The 24019-nt window shown below is 35.8% G+C and overlaps 3 protein-coding genes across 7 annotated transcripts; 2 read left to right on the top strand and 1 right to left on the bottom strand.

Moving 5' to 3' along the window:
• The first annotated feature begins 179 nt into the window (after nt 1-179).
• Nucleotides 180-7189, top strand: LOC112026097 (ABSCISIC ACID-INSENSITIVE 5-like protein 3). Of its 3 annotated transcripts, none has more exons than XM_065779404.1 (4): nt 180-446; nt 716-1433; nt 1527-1598; nt 5687-6583. In XM_065779404.1, the coding sequence occupies exons 2-4, from the start codon at nt 732-734 to the stop codon at nt 5750-5752; spliced, it is 840 nt and encodes a 279-aa protein (XP_065635476.1). In that variant the 5' UTR covers nt 180-446; nt 716-731; the 3' UTR covers nt 5753-6583. The 3 variants fall into 3 exon arrangements, with proteins under 3 accessions (XP_065635476.1, XP_065635477.1, XP_023914551.1); XM_065779405.1 differs by lacking the exon at nt 5687-6583 and adding an exon at nt 3418-3456 and having other exon boundaries at nt 181-446; XM_024058783.2 differs by lacking the exon at nt 5687-6583 and adding an exon at nt 6605-7189 and having other exon boundaries at nt 183-446.
• A 2430-nt stretch (nt 7190-9619) lies between these two features.
• On the top strand, nt 9620-18349 carry LOC112026057 (SNF1-related protein kinase regulatory subunit beta-1). 3 transcript variants are annotated; one of them, XM_065779403.1, is made up of 5 exons: nt 10022-10137; nt 13543-13610; nt 16800-16978; nt 17127-17289; nt 17851-18349. In XM_065779403.1, the coding sequence occupies exons 2-5, from the start codon at nt 13572-13574 to the stop codon at nt 18166-18168; spliced, it is 699 nt and encodes a 232-aa protein (XP_065635475.1). In that variant the 5' UTR covers nt 10022-10137; nt 13543-13571; the 3' UTR covers nt 18169-18349. The 3 variants fall into 3 exon arrangements, with proteins under 3 accessions (XP_023914503.2, XP_065635475.1, XP_065635474.1); XM_065779402.1 differs by having other exon boundaries at nt 10024-10137; nt 13540-13610; XM_024058735.2 differs by lacking the exon at nt 13543-13610 and having other exon boundaries at nt 9620-10137.
• Nucleotides 18350-21584: 3235 nt separating this feature from the next.
• LOC112026056 (calmodulin-7) lies at nt 21585-23807 on the bottom strand. Its single transcript, XM_024058733.2, has 2 exons — nt 23575-23807; nt 21585-22319 (listed from the first exon to the last, which is right to left on the bottom strand). The coding sequence occupies exons 1-2, from the start codon at nt 23648-23650 to the stop codon at nt 21946-21948; spliced, it is 450 nt and encodes a 149-aa protein (XP_023914501.1). The 5' UTR covers nt 23651-23807; the 3' UTR covers nt 21585-21945.
• Nucleotides 23808-24019: the final 212 nt, after the last annotated feature.

The raw sequence follows: 24019 nt of genomic DNA, 5'->3' as shown, positions 1-24019 counted from the left end.
AAAATTTTGGAGAGTATGAATTTTATTTTTAATAGACTCAATTGTTATTAAGGGTGTTTATTTTTTTTTAGGGTGATCAATTTTTTTTTATTAAAAAATAAATATTAATAATTATTTAAAAAAAAAAAAAAAAAGAGTGTACATTGTACCTAACCGTAACAGAAATACTAGAATTACAAGTACACCGCGTTTAGGAAAAAAAAAAACCCCAAACAAAACAATTTGGGGGCTCTGTCGCGTTTTCGACTCTGAATTCGCTTTCTCTCAGTTATGTAATTTGCGGTGTGTTGTGCAAATATGTACATATGATTATGATATATAGTACTACGTAGACGAAGACACCGTACGTGGGATTTTGCTGATGTAATCTTTAATGACAAGACACGGCTTAAACGTTTGAGATCGGCGGCTTATTCCAACATTATCTTCCTTTTCCAATCCTCCAGGTAGATATCTCTTTTGTTTGTTTTAAAAAAAATAATAATAATCTCTCTCAAATTTTGGCTCTATATCACAATTCCACCACCTTTTGTTTTTTGTTTTTACAATGGTTTCAATTTCTTATTACCTTTCTTCTATATCCGATTCGAGCTTTAAGGTGTTTGGTATGCTTGGATTTGCGGAATTTGAGTAAAATTATGTGTTCATCTTTCAAAATAGTGATTTTGATGATATGGGTATTTTGTTTTTTGTTGTTGTTGTTGGGAAATGATAGGCTGATTGTTTACTTAATGGGGATTCAAACAATGGGTACTCAAGGAAATGGGCAACAAGTACAGCAACCTCATCATTTACAGCCATCTCCATTGACAAGGCAAAGTTCATGGTATAGTCTCACCCTTGATGAAATTAAGAACCATTTGGGTGACACTGGGAAACCAGTGGGTAGTATGAACCTTGATGAGCTTCTACAGAATGTGTGGACCACTGAAATGGCCACCATTGATGGCGAAGCGAATCAAATTCAATCCAATGAGAGCACCTCTTCCTCCTCATCGTCTCTCCAACGTCAGGCCAGTTTAACATTGGCGAGGGCATTGAGTGGGAAGACGGTTGATCAAGTTTGGAGAGAGATTCAACAAGGTCAGAGGAAGAGGTGTGGTGGTGGAGACATAAAGGTTCAGGGTCTGGATGATACAAATTCAAGTGTGACACTTGGGGAAACCACTTTAGAGGACTTCCTGGTACAAGCAGGGCTTTTTGCCGAACCATCTATAGCTCCTCCCCCTCCTTCAGGGATGGGGATTGTTGAGGTTGTGACCCCTCAGAAAATGGTGTTGTCATCATCCCCTTCATTTGGCACGTTATCGGATACACCAATGCAAGGACAGAAAAGGGATGCCTCTGATGCATTTGAGAGGACTTTGGATAGGAGGCAAAGGAGAAAGATCAAGAATAGGGAATCGGCTGCACGCTCACGTGCTAGAAAACAAGTAGGCTTCTATCTAGAGATATTTGTCATGCTGGCTTATCCTGTCCTTCTTCAACTATGTGTGACCATAGCTGATTCATGTGAAATTGTGCAGGCTTACCATAACGAACTGGTGAGTAAGGTTTCACGTCTAGAAGAGGAGAATATTAAGCTCAAGAAAGAGAAAGTAAGAAACCTTTCATCAGCATCTCACGTTTTATTAGTTGTGTGTTTTTATTGTAGATGCTCTTATTTTATTTCTGTTGGCAGTTAGTTTTAATTTCTGTTGTTATTAGAAAAGTGAGTATATCAATTCAAGGCTTTCTGAAGTTGATTAGGCTTTAGCATTGCATTTTGTAAACAAGCCATAATTGGTGTGACTTGTTGGTGACCTTCTTCATCTTATAAAGATACTAACTTGTTGGCGCACAAAACTATTTATATGATTTCTAACTTAAATGGATCCTTTTCCCTTCACAAGAATAGAGTGGATAATGACATAGTGGGTTCAGGATTCACTGAGTACATGTGTAACTTATCAATAAAATAAAGTCATTTGAATTCCAATTAATTTGATAGTTTATTGTGACAAGAAATTTCATGTATGGAACAACTAAAAGAAGGAATTTTTTCACACACATATATAATGGTTGATTTTACTTATACTAATAGTTGGATTTTGACTAATAGTAACGAAAAAGAAAGGACAATTCTGTGGCAAATATGGACGGCTGTCATCTATTATTTATATGGCATTAGTTTGGATCTTAATTATCAATAAACTGTAGATGGGAAAGGGACATGTAAAATATGATTCCTACAGAATTTGAAAATGTGCTACCAAAGAAGAGTTTGAATTTCATGATGATGTAGTGTGATTATAATGAGAAACAGCATTGAACATATTCGAACCTTCTGGTTTATGTACAGCTAAATTAGTTTCTTGTATTGAGATTGTAATAAATATAACTTGATTTTGTTCCTTCTAGGAAAATGTTGCTTTTACAGCATCGTTTTTGTTCCTTTTCCTTGGTTTCTTTCCATCTCGCAATTTCCACTTCCCCTAGTATACTCTATTTTTTCAGTGTTGGTTTGAGTATGGTCAGTTCACTGGAGGGTTGCCCTGCCAATTCGAAGTTATAATTGCCAAGGCTTCATAGGAAAGAGCCTTGGACAAGGTTTTATTTATTTATTTATTTTTTATAATAATTCTTTTAGGACAGGAAATGGCCATGAAAGAGGTTTTCCTATTATCTCTGAACTAGTTGTAAGGGATGTGTGTACATTAGCTTCATGAAAGATTAACGTTGGTGACCTATGGGAAATCCTCCTGCATGGAAGTAGTTCTAATCCCAGCAGCTGAGGTGGCATAGTGACAGGGGGGAAAGAGGCCTTCGACAGGGCTTTTCTAAGACAGGCAAGGGCCGGACAAAAGGTTTTCCTATTATCTCTGAAAGAGTTGTAAGAGATGTGTGAACATTAGCTTCACAGAAGATAACATTGGTGATCCACGCGATGGGAAACCCTCCTGCACTGAAGTAGTTCTAATTCCATCTACTGAGTTGGCATAGTGACAGGTGGGAACAATAATAACAAAAGCAGCGGAAGATACTGCAGTAGTATATTCAGTTGTTTTTATAAGTATTTGAAAGGTTTCAGGACTTCCAGAAAGTTTTTTTTTTATTAATTTTGGAAATGGGTTTCTGTACTAATCGGGTTTGGGTATCTTTATTGATGATAATTTTTCTGTCAATAATGCATTGTGTGCACTTAGAAAGCTGTTAGTTATTGGCAAAAATGGTTCATTGTGGCACGAATATGATAAAAACCGGTCATCCCTACATTGTTTAATTTCTTTATAGGATCTAAAATGAAGTGAAAGCAAGATTGACAGATATCTTTCACATTTTAGAAGAAGGACTGGAATTTATGACAGTTTCTTCTCCAGGTGTTGTTCTAACATCTCATTTTGTGGACATTGACAATAGTTTAATGTTTTGTCACAGACATGGGAAGTACATGACAACTGATGCAGACAACAAAGAGATTGAGTAAAAAAAAGGTGGAATACCAAAAATTATAGAACTTTGGTCTAGTTTCAATGTGGGGCCTGATTGGCATCCTTTTAGGCTACTTTAATTACTATTGACTTAGTTTTAAATCTCCTGTTTCTTTTTTTTTTTTTGGGGGGAATAAAATGAGAGAAGTCTCTTCAGGTTAAATTGCTTCTTGTTTAGTTTTAAGTCTCCACATCCTGTATATAGTACCCATATAGAGTTTTACCCAAGAATTTCTCCTCTGCTTTCAAGAACTTGATTGTCGTTTTGGGATTGGCCTTGATTTCTGATGCAAATTCTTCCTTTGGATTTTTACCTTTCTCATATTCATTTGAATTTGCCACCGTGGTATCATGCCACTCTGCCCCTCCCACCATTACTGCTGCTGCATATGAACATTAACTCCAGTCATGTTATTCTGAATCAACACCATCACTGTAGTGATATTAGGCACAGGTGGATGAAACTTTATGCTGGGAATACATTTGCGTTTTGCTCAGGTTCAATCTGCTTTCATTACCCTAACCTGAAGTCCTGCTATCCGCTCCTCCTCTGTCCCTCCAGGATAGTGACAGTCCTACTCTGGCCACCACCCCTTAGTTCAGTCATTGCCAGAAATTGCCCAACGGCATTCAAACTGTGTTGGAAAGTGAAGGCAAGACCTCAAGTTATTTGGTTTGGTCGTCATCGAAATGGACATATTTGGTTAACTATTCCCCATTGCTTAATGTGGTGTCTTTGGAGGGAGAGAAATAGTAGGTGTTTTAAAGATAATGAGAGATCCATACCAGACCTCAAGTTATTTAAAAAAAAAAAAAAAAAAAACCTGTCTTGAGGAAAAGGAGGGGGTGGGGGGTTGGTGTTTGGTTGTATTGTTGGGAGTTGTCCTTTCTAATATTTAGGGTTCCCACAAAGAGAATACATTTGTCATTTGCTTTTATATTCTGGTGATCAACCATTCCAAGTTGAAATATGATCAATGTGGCAACAAGATTAAAATACATCAAATGCAGACTTCTTTTGTTTTTGTTTTTATCAAATAAGATTGAAGTATTTCTAAGTTGAGCTTCCAAAACCTAGTGGGAGGTTTTGGTGTAGTTTTCATAGAGGTCTTCTGGTGATTTGATTGTTGTCAACTTGATAAGGGCTTCGTCCTGACATATTGGTGGACTTCCAGCTTACATGTTTGAATCATGACATCTTTATACTGCTGGGCATCCCTAGTTCTAGAGTAAAAAAAAAAAAAAACCCAAAATGAAGCAAACTAGGGACTGTATACTCAATATTGAGGCATGAAGCAACTGGTTTCACCCTCAACACAAATCAAATCATAAAATGGAAAGGTACTAAACTGGAATGAAGTGCTACATGAAGTCTAGCACAAACTTTATTGGTTGCCTTTTCTTTGGACAATGATATACTTGCTGTGGGGATGACTTCAACAAGGAAAGTAGAACTTTGTTGATGAAGATTGAGTTGTGGTCCTTGTGAGGATGGCCTGAGAGTTGTGGGAGTTCTTTCCCATCAATTAGCACATACCATCCTCCCCTTGAAGAGTGAATAATTTCTATATTGTAGTGTAGTCATACTGCTGCTCCTTTTAAACTGTGGGTTGACCCCCGTTTTTCATTGCACATGGTTTTACTTTACATATGAATTTAAAACTCAGTTCATTCACTTTTAAGGAATTCTAGTAACAAAATTAAATTCTCATTTGATCAACTGCTACTATCATTTCCAATGAATGAATGTTTGTGTTGTCTCTCATTTGTTTACATGGTCTCATAACTAATCAGTTGTGATTGGCTGGATCATTGTTGCCTTCAACATGCATTAAGAGAAAGTAAATTTATTTTAAAAATACTTGGTAAGTGGAGTTGATTTTGTTACTTCATGTTGGTATTTGTGCATATGAATGTGAAGATTTACATTAAAATGCAGCTACAACTAGGAGTTTGTGCATCTTATTTACTTCTAATTTGTTGTGTTTGTGTTTGTGTTTGTGCATGTGTTTATATGCATAAATTCATGGATACAGATACATTATGACATGATTTAGTGGCATGTCGGTTTCTAAATACTACATTAAAAAATGTCGGTTTCTAAATACAAATATACTTGTAAATATACATGATTTAGTGGCATCTTATTATCTCTTATGATTAATACTGGATTTTCAAGCTAATGTGTCATCTTTCTTATGACTTCACCTGCTTAGTGTATATGCTTGTCCAGCAAATTGGTTGAACATATTTGGAGCCTGACGTCAGAACTGGAGCAGTGAACTGGTTGTTGGGTCATTTGACTAGTCAATTATGACAGCATAGATATGATACTACTCTCCTTAGCCTACTTTGGAATGTGATGGACATACTTATAGTATGTTTATTGTTTACAGTTTTGGATGCTATTAAATGATAGTAACAGTTTGTAGTATGTTAGATGCTTTGCTTTTTTGTCTTCAGAAAAATTGTGATGATTTACATTCCACCCTATTTTTTTTGATAAGTTACATTCCACCCTAATTATAGCAGCTAGCATGTATGGTATGTAGTTGGCTAGTAGCATTTATCCCAATTCAAATTGTTCAGAAACCAAGTAGCCAGTCATGCCATTCTAGTTTGCAAAACCACGACTTTAATTGGTTTGAGATTTCCAGTTTCACATGGTAACATGCCCCAACCGTTCGACCTTCCAACATTTACTTCAAAGACTTAAAAGTAATTCAATTCTTAGAAATGGTGGAACTCATTTTCCATAATGGAGACCTTAACATGTCTCAGTATTCAATTTCTATGATGGCTGTACTTGTTTATTTTTTACGCATGCCCCTCTAGTTTATTGACTATATTTTTCACTATGCTAATTTCTTTAGTTAGCCATCTGATATTTATTTACCAGGTGCACTTAATTTAACATTTAATGCTTTCATTCTATTCTGTTACTGAATTCCTGAGATGGAAGAGTTATTGATTGCTGTGATAAAAAAAGAAGCAGCCCCTAGACATGTTGTTATGTATATGTTCTTTTTGTCCTTGGTAGATGTTTCTATACATATTCTTTTATTTAAAGATTTTGTCATTCTTAGATTTTTTATTGTTTACTTTCATCTAATATGGTTTTCTTTTCTCTGCAGGAATTTGATCAAATGTTGTCTTGTGAACCACCACGTGAAACAAAGTATCAGCTTCGAAGAACAAGTTCAGCCTCTTTCTGACATCATCTCGGGGCTGAGGATATAGAGTTCCCCAATGTTGGGACTGATATGTTGGATTGCTGGGGCAGCTGCTTTGGGATTTCTTAATCAGACTGCTTCTTGTTGCTGCCACTGTTTATATGCATCCTCCCCATTTACCATTAGGTTTTGGCTTCATGTAAATCTATAATTAACTTATTTTGAAATATATATATATATATATACTCTGCCGCAAAAGTGCCATATCAAGTTTTGGCTCTGTTTTGCTGGAAACCATATCTAGAGAGAATTGTTTCCTTGTTAGTTGAGATGCACGTTTGGTATGATTACAACATGAATGTATTAGCTTGATCTCAGCCTATATCCTGTAAAGTTGGGTTGCGAATTTGAAAAAAATGAAGCCCCTTTAGCATTTTGAAGTTTAGGATTGTAACTAAATACTCTTTAAGAAACTTGTCTCATATCCATGGTGAGCTAGCAATTGCTTATCGGCAAAAGCAGGAACTTTTTCATTAGTTTTTCTAACTTTTCCTTTCTTCTTCTGCCTCTCTCTCTCTCTCTGTCTCTGAATTCATTAGTTGTTCAAAATCTCTTGAAATAAGTATTCTAGATCCTGAAGAATATGGCACTCACTGTTCAATACTCGCGCTGGAATATTTGGCATATCGCCAAGTGCAGAGTTTGCCAGTTTGGTGGCATTCTACATCGAAGTATCCTATATAGACAATAATTTCACAATTTATTAAAGTGATAAATTGTGATTAGTTCAATGTCACTTTCATATAGGGTCACCATTGACATCATTTCTATTGTACACCAATCACTACATATTATCTTAGTAGTTGTGAATAATATTGTAAAATTTGTCATGGCATTAGAATTATTGTTATACACCAGTGAAAATAGCCAAATACTACGTTTTGACAAAATTTGTGGCAAATTAGTATTGTTCTTGAAATATTTAGCAATCTACCACTTTTTTAGTACTCAAGTTTCACAAAATCGAGTTCTAAATAGTACTCGAGTTTAGTGAACTCAAGTTTCAAGTGAGTTGTCAGCGTCGCATTGCGAACCTGAAATTTGTGGAATTAAAAAAATAATGTGGTACTCGAAATTGCTGAAATAGAGTACTTTTTTATAGTACTCAAGCTCCATACAAAACTTTTACTTAGGAAAAAACGATATATAAAAGAGTAATATATGTCTTACACCTTAACTTGCTAAACAGAAAGTGGCCATCCCTGCCTCTGAAACTTTCTATGCAATCTTGCCATGTTCACTATCATTGTTATATAGAGCCAATCCTTCATTTTGTCCAATAACAAGAAATAGGCATGTCTCCAAGAGACGCTTAAATACCAAAGAACCACAAACACCCCCAAAAACCTATAGGAGATTTGTATCCTATTCCGATATATAACCATGTTCTGAATTCATCTTCATCCTCTTCGTTATCTTTAATACCATCTTCCGTTGGTTTGCTTCGGTTTGGTGTTTCTTCACCTGGACAAAGTTATGTAAGTGGAGGCCCACAAAGTGCCGGGTTTCCCACAAATGCAAATGGGTTGAAAATTTAGAGTTGATCACCTGAAGGAATCTTCCCAGACAAATTATTGTAGGACAAATTATATATCGTTTTTTCCTAAGTAAAAGTTCTGTACCAAAAAAGGAAAAAAAGAAAAAGAAAAAGGAAAACAAGGTACTAGCTCAAGTAATATAAAGTAGTGCTCAATTTTAGCAATATCAAGTATCACATTTTTTTTTTAATTCTACAAATTTCAGGTCAGCAGTACCACATTGGCAACTCACTTAGAACTCGAGTTCACTAAACACAAGTTCTATTTAGTACTCGATTTTGTAAAATTTGAGTACTCAACAAGTAATAATTTGTTAAATATTTTCAAAAGAGTGTTAATTTGCCACAAGTTTTGTCAAAACATGTCATTTGGCTGTTTTCACCCACGGGTACACCAGTGCATCAGCTGTATTGGTTGACACAGTTTGTATTTATTCAAAAGTTGCTATTTATCTTCTGTCTTTTATTTTTATTGAAAAATTCTCTTATACGTAGTCTTGGACTGAGGATTAGTCGATTAGGTCATATTTCTTGTTTGTTTTCATTTTTACTCTTTGGCCCTTCCCTTTTCCTTTAATTACGGGAGTGTAAAGTCCTAAAATGATGTCACTTACATATTAATATATATTATATGAGTAAGGTTTAAATTACACTGGGTATAACTCTAAACAATATATTACTCAATAACTTGTTATTGAATTCATATTTTAAAAATCTCACAAATGACGTACATGTTTTATATATTCTTAATATAAAAGTTAATCTAATATTATTTGTTATTCAATTCAATTCATAAACTACTACCTAAACTTAAATATTTAGCCGTACAACCCATAATTATATATATATATATATATATATCTTTTGTTTGTATATAATAATAAATTAGAAAACTCATCATCCTCAAGTCAAACTCATCATTTATAAAAAACAAGTTGGCCTTAAACTACTTGAACTAATTGACTAACCAACTAATTTGATTCACAACAATAAAAGATTTAGATTTTTTTTTTAATTAAGAGAATTTAACCTATCACATCTATTCTTGATAATAACTCTTTACCATCGAATCAAAGCTTTAAGATTTTAAATCTAGAGTCTCGTAAAATTTCTCATTTCTAAAAGTTAGGAAAGGAAAAAAAAAATGGCGCGTGAGAAGGAGGAATAATAAAAGAGAGCGTGAGAGAAGAGAGATAAAAAAAAAAAAAAAAAAACAGAGGGATTATCCAGTCATGAATATTCTGTCCGTAGTCTACAAAGAAATGAGTCAGACACAATGGATTTTTCTGCGCCGCGTGCGCTTGATTCGATGAGAACCGCAGGCACGGCACTGCACTAGGCACGTTTATAAAATTTTTCCCAGTGTCAATATCCGTAAATAAAACCCAAAAACCAGCCTCACTTCATAGCTCTACACAAAACCTCTAATAAATCCAATTTCCCGAGCTGCTCCAACAACAACAACCGTCCCCACCACCTCCATTAAAAACAAAGCCTTTTCCTTTCTCTTTTCGCTCTCTTATCTGTTCTATCTAAAATCGTACACTGTTTTATTTGATACCGACACAAATTAAAAATAATAATTAAACAAAGAAATATAAAATTGATTGGTGGATCTGGAGTTTCTGCAATTTTGCAAAATTTTGCAATGGGAAACGCGAACGGTAGAGAGGAAGGTGGGAACGGGATCGAAGAAGATGAACCGTTATCGTTAACGGGAACAACAAGATCCAACGGTGAGATGGGATTGAGTTACAACCACGCGCAGGTTCCAGGGCGCGTGGCATCTTCGGAGTCAATGGGAAACATGAACAACAACAACAACAACAACAACAGCAACACTAGTCCTCCTCACAGCCCAGGCCGCTCTCCTTCTCCTCTCTTATTCGCTCCTCAGGTTTCTCTTTGATTTTCAGTCAATTTGCTTTTAATTTTTCCTTTCTTATTTTGGGGGACCAATCCATTACCATTTATTACCATTTTGAGACTCTCTACTTCATTTATTTTGGATTGAAACAATAAAACCACAGGGGTTGTTTTCGTTGACATTATAGATTTCATAATGTGATTTTTTTTTTCTTTTTAATTTTATGTATTTATTTATTTAGTTTTTTTGTAACATGAGGTGAAATGGCAAGTGACTTCCACAAAAAAAAAGTGGGTTTGAGTTCGGGAATCAGTCTCTCCAAACAAAAATTAGGTGTAGGGAGTGAGATTCAGTACTACCCGAGATTCGAGGAATTAAATCAATTTGGAATTATTATTTTTTTGATAAGTAATGTAAAATTTATTCAAATCATAAAAAAAAGAATCAGCCAAGTGTGTGCACAACGTATACAGTTGGGGATCATAACAATCAAGTACATAAGTTACAAACATTTATCGAGTCATAGATTCAAAAAAAATGGAATGGTTTCCAACAATGGACATCCAATCAGTCCGTTTGGAATGTTAGATAGTATAAGGTAACCTTAATAGTCCGTTTGGATTGAAGGGGAGAGAGGGGGAGTAGAGTATAGTAGATTTGACCCAAAATTAGCTTATTTTTAGCAAACTTTACTCTACTCTTCTCCACTTTCCCTCAATCCAAACGGGCCCTAAACTTTTTGAGTTTGTTTTCTTTTTGAACTCTTGTGGCATCTGTCCTCCCCGAGTATTTTGTAAATGAAACTTTTTTGAACATTCTCTTTTATCAGCTAATTGCCCATTGGACAGAGCAATCCTATCAGGTTTCGCTACATTGTATTAAAGAGTGAAGACAAACAGTTATCTTGCTCAAAATTCAGTGAACTTAATGGCTTTATTATAAAGAGGTTGACAAATGTAATGTGACTATCAAAAGTTCACTAGGAAGTTTGTCCTTGACTTGCCAATGTGTCCTCTAATTGTTATATGCAATTAATGCTAATTATTTGTGGATGTCACGTATAGAGTTTTATATGTTGCACATTTTCCTCCTTGGGACATTATGAGTTTCTTCTTCTTCAATTTAAATTGACTCTCTCATGGGTCTTTGAAGATTTTTGTGTAAGAGGGTACAATGGTCTCTCTCCTGGTCCTTTTGTTTTGATCATTCGATAATTGAGAGAGTGAGGATTTGAACCTTGGACATATCCTAGCCCTTTAGTGCCAATGAACCATAAGAGTTTTGTTCCTAATGAACTAATGTACAATCATTTCTTTAGGGTTCCTTAAAAAAAAAAAAAAATGAAAAAAACTTTTGTCAACTGTGAGTGAGGATTGTGCATTTGTGTGTTTCATGATCTTGAGTGTATTCATTTATATCTCAATTAATTACAATCTTCAAATTCAAAATGCCATGTGGCTTGGCAAGACCCATACACCTCAGGTGTACTTGTGCTAACTAAATTGGTAGATAATCTCATAGTAGGCCTTTGATCTTTCTTATTGAAAAAAAAAATGATACTTGGTGATTGAATTTCCCGTTTGATGCATTCAAAGTCTAATTTCTATAGCATCACATAATAAAAATGTAAGATATACAAGTTGATATCAGTCTTTTCTATCTAATTAGTCTGTGTAGATCACTGAGCATGTAGAGTGATAAAAATGTTAGATATACATGCAGGTTAACTGCTTTCCTAGTGCTTTCTAGGCCATATAGAGTGATTCCCCTATTAGCTGAGAGAATATGTGTTGGCCTTGATTGGAGTCTTCTAGCATGCTTGTCCTACGCCATGCATATGTATGTGGGAGTAAGGGCACCTAATGCCAAATATGATGCTCATGCTACATATTTACTCGATATTTCTTTTTTTTTTTTACTCCCAAGCAACACCATTGTTCATTTGGGTCCTTGGTACTCAGTTGTCTCTATCCTGCACTTATTTATTTGTCTTTGTGAGTTTCTTGGGCCTCTGCATTTGAATCCCAAAGGATCTAAAAACAAAATTCCACAATTCAGCAGCAGCACTACAATGTATCAAAAGACGGTCCACCGTCTCCCCCCTACATTGACACATGCAAAACAAACTCACTATTGAATACCCCTCTTGATAAGGTTCTCACAAGTGAGAACCTTTCCTCATACCGTTGGTCAAATAGAAAAGACTAACTCCACAACTACTACATGCCTCCATAATCATGTTTCATCCTCCCCAAAACTTCACAGCCACTCTGCCAACAGAGCTTGATTAAAGGTTGTTAGCCTCCTGATTCCCAATCCTCCATTTGCAATAGGGGTATTATCCTTATCCCAACTCACCAAATGATGTTTAAATTCATCTCACAAGCCACCCAACAAGAGATTCCTTTGCAACCTTTCAATCCTATTAGCCACATTAGTGGGGATAGTGAATAAGGACAAATAATATGTTGGTAAAATCAAATGAGTACTCTTCAATAATGTCATCCTCCCCCCTTTCAACAGCTAAAGGCTCATCCAACCAGCTATCACGTTCTCAAAATGAAGTTCCCATCTGCCTCATGTCCTGCATATAGAGAGAGATGCTTAGACCTTTGCAGGTAGTGAACTCTGAGTGTTGAATTTGACACCCATCTTCCATCAATAAGATAACTCTAGGATTGAGTGTCGGAGACTAATCACTTCTCTTTCAGCTTTTCCTAAATTTCTTGGAGCTTTTAAACTCCGGGAGTTAATATTGTTTTCCTTTTATGGTTTATTATACAATTCTCTTGTACTAGGTTTACGCTTCTTTTTGCCTGTCTCTAATAAATTATCTTACTTTTCTGTGACTAGGATTGAAAAAAATTATCTTGTACCCTTCCTATACCCTCTTTCCCAGAGAGAGAGCACTTAAAATCAATGACCACATTTAAAATGTATCAGTAATAATAATAAGAATAAAAGACTACATTTAAAGTGTGAGCTTGGATGAGTCCTGTTTGTATTGTTTCACTTATTATGCATATAATATGCCATTCCTTATGCACATTCAACCTTCTATTCCCAGAGATGTAATCCAATCATATATGGCTAGAATCTCTTGTTCATAGTAAGTACTTTATTTTGGAACTAGAGATTGTTATTTAACCAAAAATATTTGTGGGACATGAACGTGGAGATTAACTAGTCCACGTAAATAATTGACTGCTTTAGCGTAAAGAATGTGAAAATATATTCTGACAACAGAGGCATCCCTTTTATTTTGCCCATGCTAAGTGATCCCATGTGTGGTCAAATTCTTCTCTTCCTGCTGAAACATTTAAAATGTTTAATCAATTTGGGAGTACATATGAGTTTGTTAAAAGCAACAGATATGCTTTTATCCTCTTTGCTGCTGCTGCTGCTAATTTCATTTTCATTCCTCAACTGAAGCAGTGTGGCTTGGCTGGGAAAATAAAAATAGTATGCTGGGGCTGGAGGGAGGGAGAGAGATTACCTGTTTGGTTAGTCATCCTTCACTCTGATTAATTGCATGGGAACCAGTGAGGAAACCGCATGCCAGTCAATCTATTTGTAGTTTGTTTTAGCAACCAATTTGGTAGTTAAATCAGTTATATGTGTTATCTATCAAACCTCTCCTTGATTAGTTGAGGGAAAAAGACTTTTAGGAAACAAAATTATGATTCTGTCAAAAAAAAAAAAATTGCAGACTTATGCTCTGATTTGGCAGTCGCACAATTTGGCTCTGACTTTATGCTTTATACTTTGGTGTATTTATCACCAAAACAGCCATGTTGAAACAAAGGAGCACTTGGAGTCCACCTAGAATATGTGTCTGCATATCATTTATAAAATCCAAAGATTGTGAAGATGTATTACTTGGTACCAGAATCCAAATGTAAAGTTGGTGGTGACAAAGGATGCTGACTTGGTTTTAAACTGATAATCCAAAATCGAATTAAAGATGGTTGACTGCATATTAAAATGTATAGGCAAAAGGTTAATGTGCAAAGCATTGAGGGGTTGAATTGCTTCCTCTATATGCAACCCAACTTTGGGATTTCTCCTGTTTTTTAGATATATGATATGTCACAAATGGTAAAATTATCTTGAGTTACTATTTTTTTTTCCTCCCTCTAATCTATGCTCTGAACCATGCAAACATTGACATCAAGATCTCTTAGGAACTCTTAAGACTGAAATAAGTGAAAATTTTATCTGGATTAATACAATTGTTCCGTGTAGATTTGCAAAAATTTGGTCAATAAAATGCACATTTTGTAGAGCCCACGAGGGTGTAGGCCAGTTAATAAGGATGATGGACAAATCCCATTCCAACTAGAGTGCCCTAGTTCAATCCTCCACAACATACCCTCATTTACCTGATACTTGTGGTCTAAGGGCAATTGCTAGTATCCGAGGTTTAATCTCTAGGGGTGGATCCAAAAGGCCCTACCTTGATGAGATTTCGTGTCAGTAAAAAAGTGCACATTCTTTAAAATTCAGGTGCTTTTAGATTATTTTAGTAATGGGGTTTGTCAAATTTCTCGTTTTATTTTTTGAACTATACCTAATGTCCAGAATATCTTTGAGCATGTGTGTGTGTGTGTGTGTGTATATATTTTATGTGTTACTTCCTTTATCCCATTTTGTTGGTCCTCTATATTCCATTTGGAGAAATCACTAAAATATGGTCATCTTGGAAAAGTCAATAGACATAATATCAATAATGTTTCTAACCTTTTCTTTGAAAGACAATTCATTGAGTTCCCTTAAAAAAGCTGAATCTTTTAAACAAGAACAACAATATGCAACTAAGGGAGAAGTATTGTGTATCTAGATAATATTGTGGTTACCAATTTCCTTTATGAACATTGAAATGCTTTGTTAAGCAAAGATTGACGCCACGACAACACCATTGGTAATGCGTGACACATCATAGATTGCTCTTCTCTTTTCATTTTTGTGGATAAGTAGGCCTTCATTGATTGCTATTATTTCCAAAGTTTTCTGAATCATGAAGTTGAGAATGTTCAAGTAATTATTGATTTGTTTGATTTGTTCTCTTGACAAAATCTCTTTTATCTAAAGTTTGCCTGACTTGCTGCCATAGTTTTTAGGGAGAATTCCAAAATGCTATTGCCTGGTGGGTTGTGACCACAGAGTTTAAGCGATTGGAATTGTAGTATGCATGTACATGGTGGATGTGTGTGTGGTGCAAAAGGCAATCCTGGTGCAATGTGGTTGGGGTTGTATTTAACTGTTTGGCTTTCCAAGGCCTTGGAATGCTACCTGGTGCTTCTAGAGCCATAGAAAGCTGCAAGAGGTTTGTAAGGTATAAATAGTGTTCACTCAAAAAGAAGGTATAAAAAATGGACTAGAGGGTGAAGATTTTAAGTCATTGGACATTTGGACCACAAACCCTGTTGAGAGCCGTCTGAAAGTTGAAACCCTTCGGTTTCACTTTACAGGAACTTTTGCTAGGAAATTTTCTTGAAAATGAGATTTACTCTCTCTCTCTCTCTCTCTCTTATATGGGGCTTTAAAGAATTAAACTATTTTGAACACCCCATTGTGCTTCACTTAGCATTTCACCACACAAGTTTGCAGCAAGATATGGAAACATCTCCTGAATCACGGAGGATAGACCTAAATGAGGTCCCTGCTTATATTTTTGGATGCTCAGATTGTGATGGTATGAATAAAGTTAAATTTATGAAAACCTCAATGAACTGGATTCAAAATCTTTGTGTAACGTCATGGGCCTGAACCATCTTAATGAGATTGGATGTCGTCATGATAAAAATTCACCTATTCTGGTTCAATATAATTGAATGGTGATTGGACTGCCCCTGTATATGCATTTCTATTAAGTTATAATCATGATTATTATACACCATATGCTGGCTTCATATTGCACGATAAACTTCTTTGTTGCAGTATGGATATTTTCACTTGATGTTTAGAAATTTTTGTAAGTTTATTGGTCTTTTGGAGGATTGTAGTTGTGCAGGAGCTAAAAGATTGAAATCCACATTTTTAATTAGATTGATAGAGATTTAAATTTCAGTTTCTGGTCAGAACATTAATCCTTCCTTATGTTTCTGTTATTTACAACGGTCTTATTTACATGATATCTTTGGATGCCTTGGATGATTATTCCAAGTTCAAATGAACACAGTAGTAAGATGGTGACCCAGATGCTTTACTGGTAGCAAAGGTAAATGCCATTGTCATAGAAGCACTAAGATATGGAAGGCGGTTCATTGTGTGATTTTTGGGCAATTTGGCGTGAGTGTAATAGTAGAATATGATGGTGTCGAAAGTCCTAATCATGTCATCAAAAAATGTGTGTAATATTTTTAGCTATCCATGCATGCCTGCTCTGGTTAATTCCTAATTGATATTTAAGGAATGCATACAAGTGTGCAATTGATCACATGCATGCCTGCTCCTGTTAATTCCTAGTATGGAGCTAGCTGCATTATATCATTAGCTATTCATGCATTTTTGTGCATGGAGAAAATCTTCAAGTTAAACTGCCTTTGTGGAATAGTCAGTTGTTTTACTGTAAAATTAAGGAGAGAATATTAAAAAATCTGAATGTTATTTTGATGTTGCGAACTAAGGAACTTCGCAACCTTATTTGGCTTTCAAAGCTGATGGGATGGTTTTCTTTGGTGCATTTGCAGCTGCCTGTAGCTCCCTTGCAAAGGGGTGATGGTTTGCCCTTTTTCAATAATATCTGGCAGAATGAATCTCAGGGAGTTGTTGATCAGCCTCCTGAACGAGCAATCCCCTCCATGATTACATGGAACTATGGTGGTAACAATGTGGCTGTGGAGGGATCTTGGGACAATTGGACATCTAGGTAAAACTTTATTCACTTTTGATTGTAATGATGTAAACACTAAACAATGACTTTTATCCCATCTGGTGAAAACTATGAACTGCTTTTTTTGGGTTAAATATCCCATATATGGACAAAGTATGCTACATGTAGTTACATCTTTTTGCAGGAAAATGCTGCAGAGATCTGGTAAAGACCACTCTATTCTTCTGGTCCTGCCAATAGGTATATACCATTACAGGTTCATTGTTGATGGTGAATGGAGATATAACCCAGATCTTGATTTTGCACCTGATGAAATGGGCCATGTTTGTAATCTTCTCAATGTTCATGTATGTATCTAGCTTACCCTTCATTTGTCATCTATATTCTTTTGGATTTTCTTTTCGTCATCTTACAGACCAAGTTATTCAGTTACTGGATGTAAAATGGAAAGTGGGTATGAGGTGTGGAGATGCTATGACATTGGCTGCTTGAAATGATCTGAGTGCCATAAGTGGAAATGGAATTTACACGCAGACACAAACATATATATAGGCAGTAGGGTAATCAAGTCCTATTATGTAAGCATAATGATAGTTGCAGTCACCAATTAATTTATGTGACACAGATCAAAGATCTGGATCACCATTTCTTGGTCCATTTTTCTATTTGCCTAGGAAAATGTGTATTTCACTTTAGTTAGTCAATTACTAAATTGTATTTAAACAGATTTTGTGGGATGATTTCAGTCTTTGGACTTCTTTCAAACAACTGTCATTTGATTGACTTCATTTTTCTTGGACTTCTTTTTTAGTTGAGCTTCCTTGAATAGTGTGAGTTAGGACATATTTGCATACGCTACTACTGCAATCATCTGTATTTTATCTGTTCACTTTTGTTGTTTTATGCAGGATAATGTGCCTGAAAACCTCGAGAGTGTAGCCGAGTTTGAGGCTCCACCATCACCAGACTACAGCTACAGTCAGGCTTTACCAACGGAGGAAGATTTTGCGAAGGAGCCGGTGGCTGTTCCACCCCAGCTGCATCTTACTGTGCTGGGTATGGAAAACTCAGATGAAGCTTCTTCTTCGAAGCCTCAGCATGTTGTGCTTAACCACCTTTTTATAGAGAAAGGATGGGCCTCTCAGTCTGTGGTTGCCTTGGGACTAACCCATAGGTACCAGTCCAAATATGTCACAGTTGTCCTCTATAAACCACTCATAAGGTAAATGTCACTTTTCAAGTCCAACTCTGTAAAGCAAAAAATTAATAATGCTTTTACAGTTAATTGTGAAGACATTTTGATTCATGACCATCATGTTTTGTTCTGTCACACAGCCGCTCGCTAATCTCAAGCATTTGCTTCTGGAACTTTTTCCTTCATGTAAATAGTGAAAAAACTTGTCAGCATTTCACATCTACATTGTTTATCTGCGCCTCCCACCTTTTTCAAAAGAAAGTGGGCCTGGTTCATTATCATGCATGTGTCAACCCTCTTTCGACCCATCTTTTTTTAATGAACTGAGAGTTTGAAAGATAACATTATACAAGACTACTACAAGTCGCAAGTAGCAAGTTTTTGAGGATCACAGAGGTAATCAAAATACATATGTTTTAGCTACACAAGATTTTACTAAACCAAAAACACTTGATAGAATAGATTTGAAATGACATCTTGCCTCTCATTATTTCAAATCCACATATTACTAATAATAAGGCTCAGTCTTAAATTTTCCTATCACCTCACACATGATCCTTAAGAAATTTTGGAGATTGTGGTGAGGCCATGTGTGAGGTGGTAAGCAAATCTATATTCTAGTGGTAATGTGAAATTGTTTTGAATTCAATAGGAAGAAAGTTTGTTATTTCATTCCCTATTCAAGTCATTTTAAACTAATGATTGAAATGCAAACCATTCTGATTTTAATTCCTTCTATTCCCGTAGTCCGATTATTAAAAGGGAAAAAATAAAATTGCATCGAATCAATTCAATACTGTTGAGATTTTATTAGTATAGGGTAGTTTTACATACAATGCCAGTTATTGTACATGCCGGAGAGAGACGTGGCAATTGTGAATCATGACATGAGCCGTGAGTAGTGTTGCTGTTAATTAAAGGATCCAACATTCGCGATTACGCCTACGACGACGTTTCTTGCCATCATTAACCTTGTCCTCCTTTGAGACACCGCCACCCTGTCCCTGGTTCTTCTCCACCATTTTCCTTTGCCTTTTTCTGAAATTAAATTGAATTTAGTAGAGACATCAAATTACCAGCCCTTTCTTTGACATGTACAAAAATCTCGTTAACTATCATTTGTTATTTTATCAAGGACTAAGCCGAAGACCATCAAAGATCAAATAAAACCATGTTTTGTTTCTGAGAGATAGTGCCATTGCTCATTACCACCAGTGACCTTTGATGCGCTCTAGCTAGTTTCTTTCTTCTTTTTATCTGATATAACAATTGACAACAAATCCTGGGACACACTCTATATAGAATTAGAGATGTTCCACTGAAATATATAGGAAAGTGACCGTTTTCAAGACACTGGGCCCAGATAATGCAGCCCGCAATGTTTAAAATATTCTTTTTAGGTTTCTTGATTTTTTGTTTTTTTGTGTCCGATGTATTCGTATTTACTATTCAGAGCACTAAAATGCCGCGACCCTTTTTAATTTTTATTAATGTTTGATACTTGCTATTATTATAAGAATATTAGCACCATCTTTTAGCACAGAGATGCGATGTGATAAACCCTCCTTTTGGGACAAAATCGACTCACTCTCACCCCATAGTATGTTATCCTCCACAGAATATATCTGGGAAAAAAAAGTTAAAAATATCCGTCCACAAGTGTCGAATACCTTATCGGCATTGACAATTAGATCTATTTTCTCCAACTTGCTTTTCGACCATCTTCCTTGGTATTCTTAAAATCTGATTTTCCCTCTTCGCACCTTTTTCATTCTGCTGGTCATACAGAAAAGGAGAACAACTTTTCCAGCTCGAATCATTTGCATTGCTATTGAGATATAGCCGGGATGGTTATAAAAGAGAGATGAATCCAAACCGGTTTGCATTCAATTTCTTACAGGGCTTCTTTGTCCAAGGCAATATTAGAACAGATTGAATTTATTATTTATTTTTAATGTTGAATTACCCAACTTGGGGCATAGGCAACCAGGCTAGATTCTTTTTCTTTTTTCTCGTCTCAATTTTTCTGGCTAGCTTCCGATTCTAATGCCCCCGCAACCACCCAAAAAAGAGTATTTGAAAAGCCAAAAAGAAAGAACATAAGATTCTAAAGCCACAGGTGTGCGGAATCACGACCAAAATACGCAATAGGTCTTTAGAGTGACAAATACACTAGGCGTCAGCAATACGATTTTCCATGAAAACGTACCAAATGAATCCATATGGGACCAAAATAGGGGTCCCCCCTTATCGAGTATAATAAATTCCTAGCACTTTCAGAGGCGAAAACACAGACACGGAACTCAACTCTTGAAAATGATTCTAGGATAAAAAAAAATTTAATTTAGGTAACTATCGAGAAATTTTCATTGGTTGAGGTTTGATTTTCCAAACCGTGGAAAGCAACAAGCTAGACAGGACAGGTAACACCATAAAAATCACAAAAATTAAACACGGGTGAAGATCCTTAGGAACCCTACTCGCAATAACATCTCCACCTTCAAGGTAGTTTAGTTTTCTCAAGCAAAAGAATAATTAATGCAAAAATGCCATTCAGCATAAATTACTCGTTCACAGCTAAGACTCTTTAAATTCTTGAGCACCATTAGTCAAAAGGAATTATGGAAACCTCTATTTTTTATTTTCATTTAGTGGTTATAAATGCACCAAGTGAGCTTTGAACTTAGACCTTACCTTTCCCTTCAACCCCTTTCTTTTGAAGAAGGAGGTGGTTTGAGTTCGAGCTTTATCGGCTCATCATGGAACCTCTATGAACACCTATGATGTATCTAGATCAAAAGGGAAGGATTTAAACACCACCTTCAAGGAAGTTTAGTTTTCTCAAGCAAAAGAATAATTAATGCAATAATGCCATTCAACATAAATTACTCGTTCATAGCTAAGACTCTTTAAATTCTTGAGCACCATTAGTCAAAAGGAATTATGGAAACCTCTATTTTTTAGTTTCATTTAGTGGTTATAAATGCACCAAGTGAGCTTTGAACTTAGACCTTACCTTTCCCTTCAACCCCTTTCTTTTGAAGAAGGAGGTGGTTTGAGTTCGAGCTTTATCGGCTCATCATGGAACCTCTATGAACATCTATGATGTATCTAGATCAAAAGGAAAGGATTTAAACATGAAGGCATGCTAGGCACATGCACACATGCATAAAGAACAGCATAATAACTGACTGGCACTAACCTTCATCGAGCAGATACAGATCATGATCTGACTTTCCCTAAGGAGACGATCTCAAAGCAAGGAAATACTATGTGAGAGTGAGAGAGAGAGAGAGAGAGAGCAAGACATATCAGATACAAAACCTGATAAAAACTCCTCTGGTTGGGCAAAGAAAACTTGAATTGAAAACCAAAATTTTCAGTTTGGATAAATAATAAAGGATCATACAATAATACACAGATGCAATGTCCCCAGAAAACAGAACATACAAAGAAAGGAAGATAACTTCGAATATTAACAAAATTAGTCACCCCATAAGCAAAACATCAGATTCATCCAATTGTTCTAGGTTCATAATATCAAAGGTAGAAAGAAAAATACCAAGAGTAGAGTAAAAGACACTACACCCAAGCTACTAAAACAAGAGACAGAACAAACAAGCAGATACTAATGAACAGTGCCACAAATAATGCAAACAAGAAGAAACAACCAACCAACCATCGAAAGCTAATGATACCAAAAGATGTCCTAGTGGGAAATAGAAATCTTGTCAAACTTATCTGCCCTGTTCCCTTTTATGTTTTTTTTAAAATGCTTTTTCAGTTTTTAGTTTTGAAAGATTGGTCCTCACTTGGCCATCATGACTTTGACAAACTCCTCGTAGTTGATCTGGCCATCACCATCCACATCAGCCTCACGAATCATCTCATCAACTTCATCATCGGTCAGCTTCTCACCAAGATTTGTCATGACATGGCGAAGTTCAGCTGCAGAAATGAAGCCATTCTGGTCCTTGTCGAACACACGGAAGGCCTCCTTGAGCTCCTCCTCTGAATCCGTGTCCTTCATCTTGCGGGCCATCAGGTTAAGGAACTCTGGGAAATCAATGGTACCATTTCCATCAGCATCAACTTCATTTATCATATCCTGCAGCTCAGCTTCTGTTGGGTTCTGCCCCAATGACCGCATTACAGTCCCAAGCTCCTTGGTAGTGATACAGCCTGTAGTAGAAAATTAAGAAATATATCACATTATCAGCATTAAATTTAACTAGGCAGATACCATTTATGTCAGCCCGTTAAGCCAAGCTTCACTTCCCAATACACAATCTAAAAAGTAAGGCAGCTACTTTTCCAATTGCTTCCATATATTATCAACAAGCCATCAGCAATTTGAGATTTTAACGTAAATACTTATAAGTCATGAAGAAGCAACCACTTGCACAACATAATTAAACAAGCCATCAGCAATCTAAGATTAACATTTTGAACACTTATATATAAATTGAAAGGAAAGGCTTGTTGTACACATCTTTCCCGTTATTTTCTGACTAATGAACTAACAGATCACGTACAAACTCTAGAACCATTCCTAATAAATCCTCAAAATCACTTTCAAAATATCTCCAGAATGCTAGCTAAAGTAAATGATCCTTTCCAAAATTACCTGCAGTTAGTTATTAGAAAGTCCTATAGAACATTAGGTATGACAAACACAAAATCTGTATCAACCTTCCTTCAATATACAATCTTCCATTTTTGTGAAGAAACTAATACTACATAGTTTATATTTCCTGCAATCCATGTTTCCTAATCTAAAGAGAGCAAGCATAGAGCCGAATATGGATAAACAGAGATACATTTCTAGCTTAATAAATTCACAAAGTCATGCATAAATAGCCATGTCTTCGCGTCTAAACGTTTGAGGCAACAGTTCAAACTCATACACGCCCACCGACTCCTACTTTAAACCGATAAAAATTGAAGTAGCAATCCTTTGAAATTGAATCGAAGACTGTTATAACAGAGATCCTAATTCGATAGACCGGTAAAAGTGCATAAAGAACACAACACAACAACGCGGTTACACAAAATAATAGAATACGAAGCAGAAAAAAACCTAATAATTTTCCTTACAAACGCAAATCACGTTCGAGATTCTATAACACCATAACAGTTCAATTTTCCAAAAAATCAAAAGCCAAAACCACACCATAACCTAGAAAAACCATCGAAACAAACAGTCTCTTTCCCTACAGATCAACAACGAAAAATTAACCAAAAACAACGAAATCTCTGCAGATCAAAACACGAATAGACAATTATCAAATCCCTAGATCAACCACAAGATATTAAATGTTAAAACGAAAAACAGAGCAATTAGATCTGAAATCAGAAAAAGAAACCGCTTTTTTTTTTTTTTTTTTTTTTTTTTGCCAATAGAGAAAGAGAGAGAGAGGGATCTGAGAAAAGATACCATCGCCGTCCTTATCGAATAGGCTGAAAGCTTCCTTGAACTCGGAGATCTGATCGTCAGTGAGTTGATCGGCCATTTTTGTTGTTTTGGGAAAACGAAGACAACAAGAACGAGAGCTAGAGAGAGAGAGAGAGAGAGAGAGCTTGTATGTGATTTTATGAGTCACGAAAATGATTTTGTGTGTGACTCTTCTGTGTGTGTGTATTATTTCCGATAGGGAAAGTAATGGAGGGCTGTATATATATGCAAAAGTAAAAAAGGAAAAGGGCCCCAATTCCAAGGCCAAGGCCCAATTATGAAAGCATCTGATTCTCTCTCTTCTTTCACGTAAACAAACGCGTGTGATCCTTTTTCTCCGACTTTGCTTTTTTACCATTTTACCATTTTTACCCTCTACTTTTTCTGCTTTTATGATTTATATTTATTTATGTTCACTTTTTCTTTG

Source organism: Quercus suber, unplaced genomic scaffold, assembly GCF_002906115.3.
Source record: "Quercus suber isolate HL8 unplaced genomic scaffold, Cork oak 2.0 scaffold_207, whole genome shotgun sequence".
Classification (NCBI taxonomy): Eukaryota; Viridiplantae; Streptophyta; class Magnoliopsida; order Fagales; family Fagaceae; genus Quercus; species Quercus suber.
The sequence above is the reverse complement of the archived record's forward strand: the minus strand, read 5'-3'. Positions and strand labels throughout refer to the sequence as shown.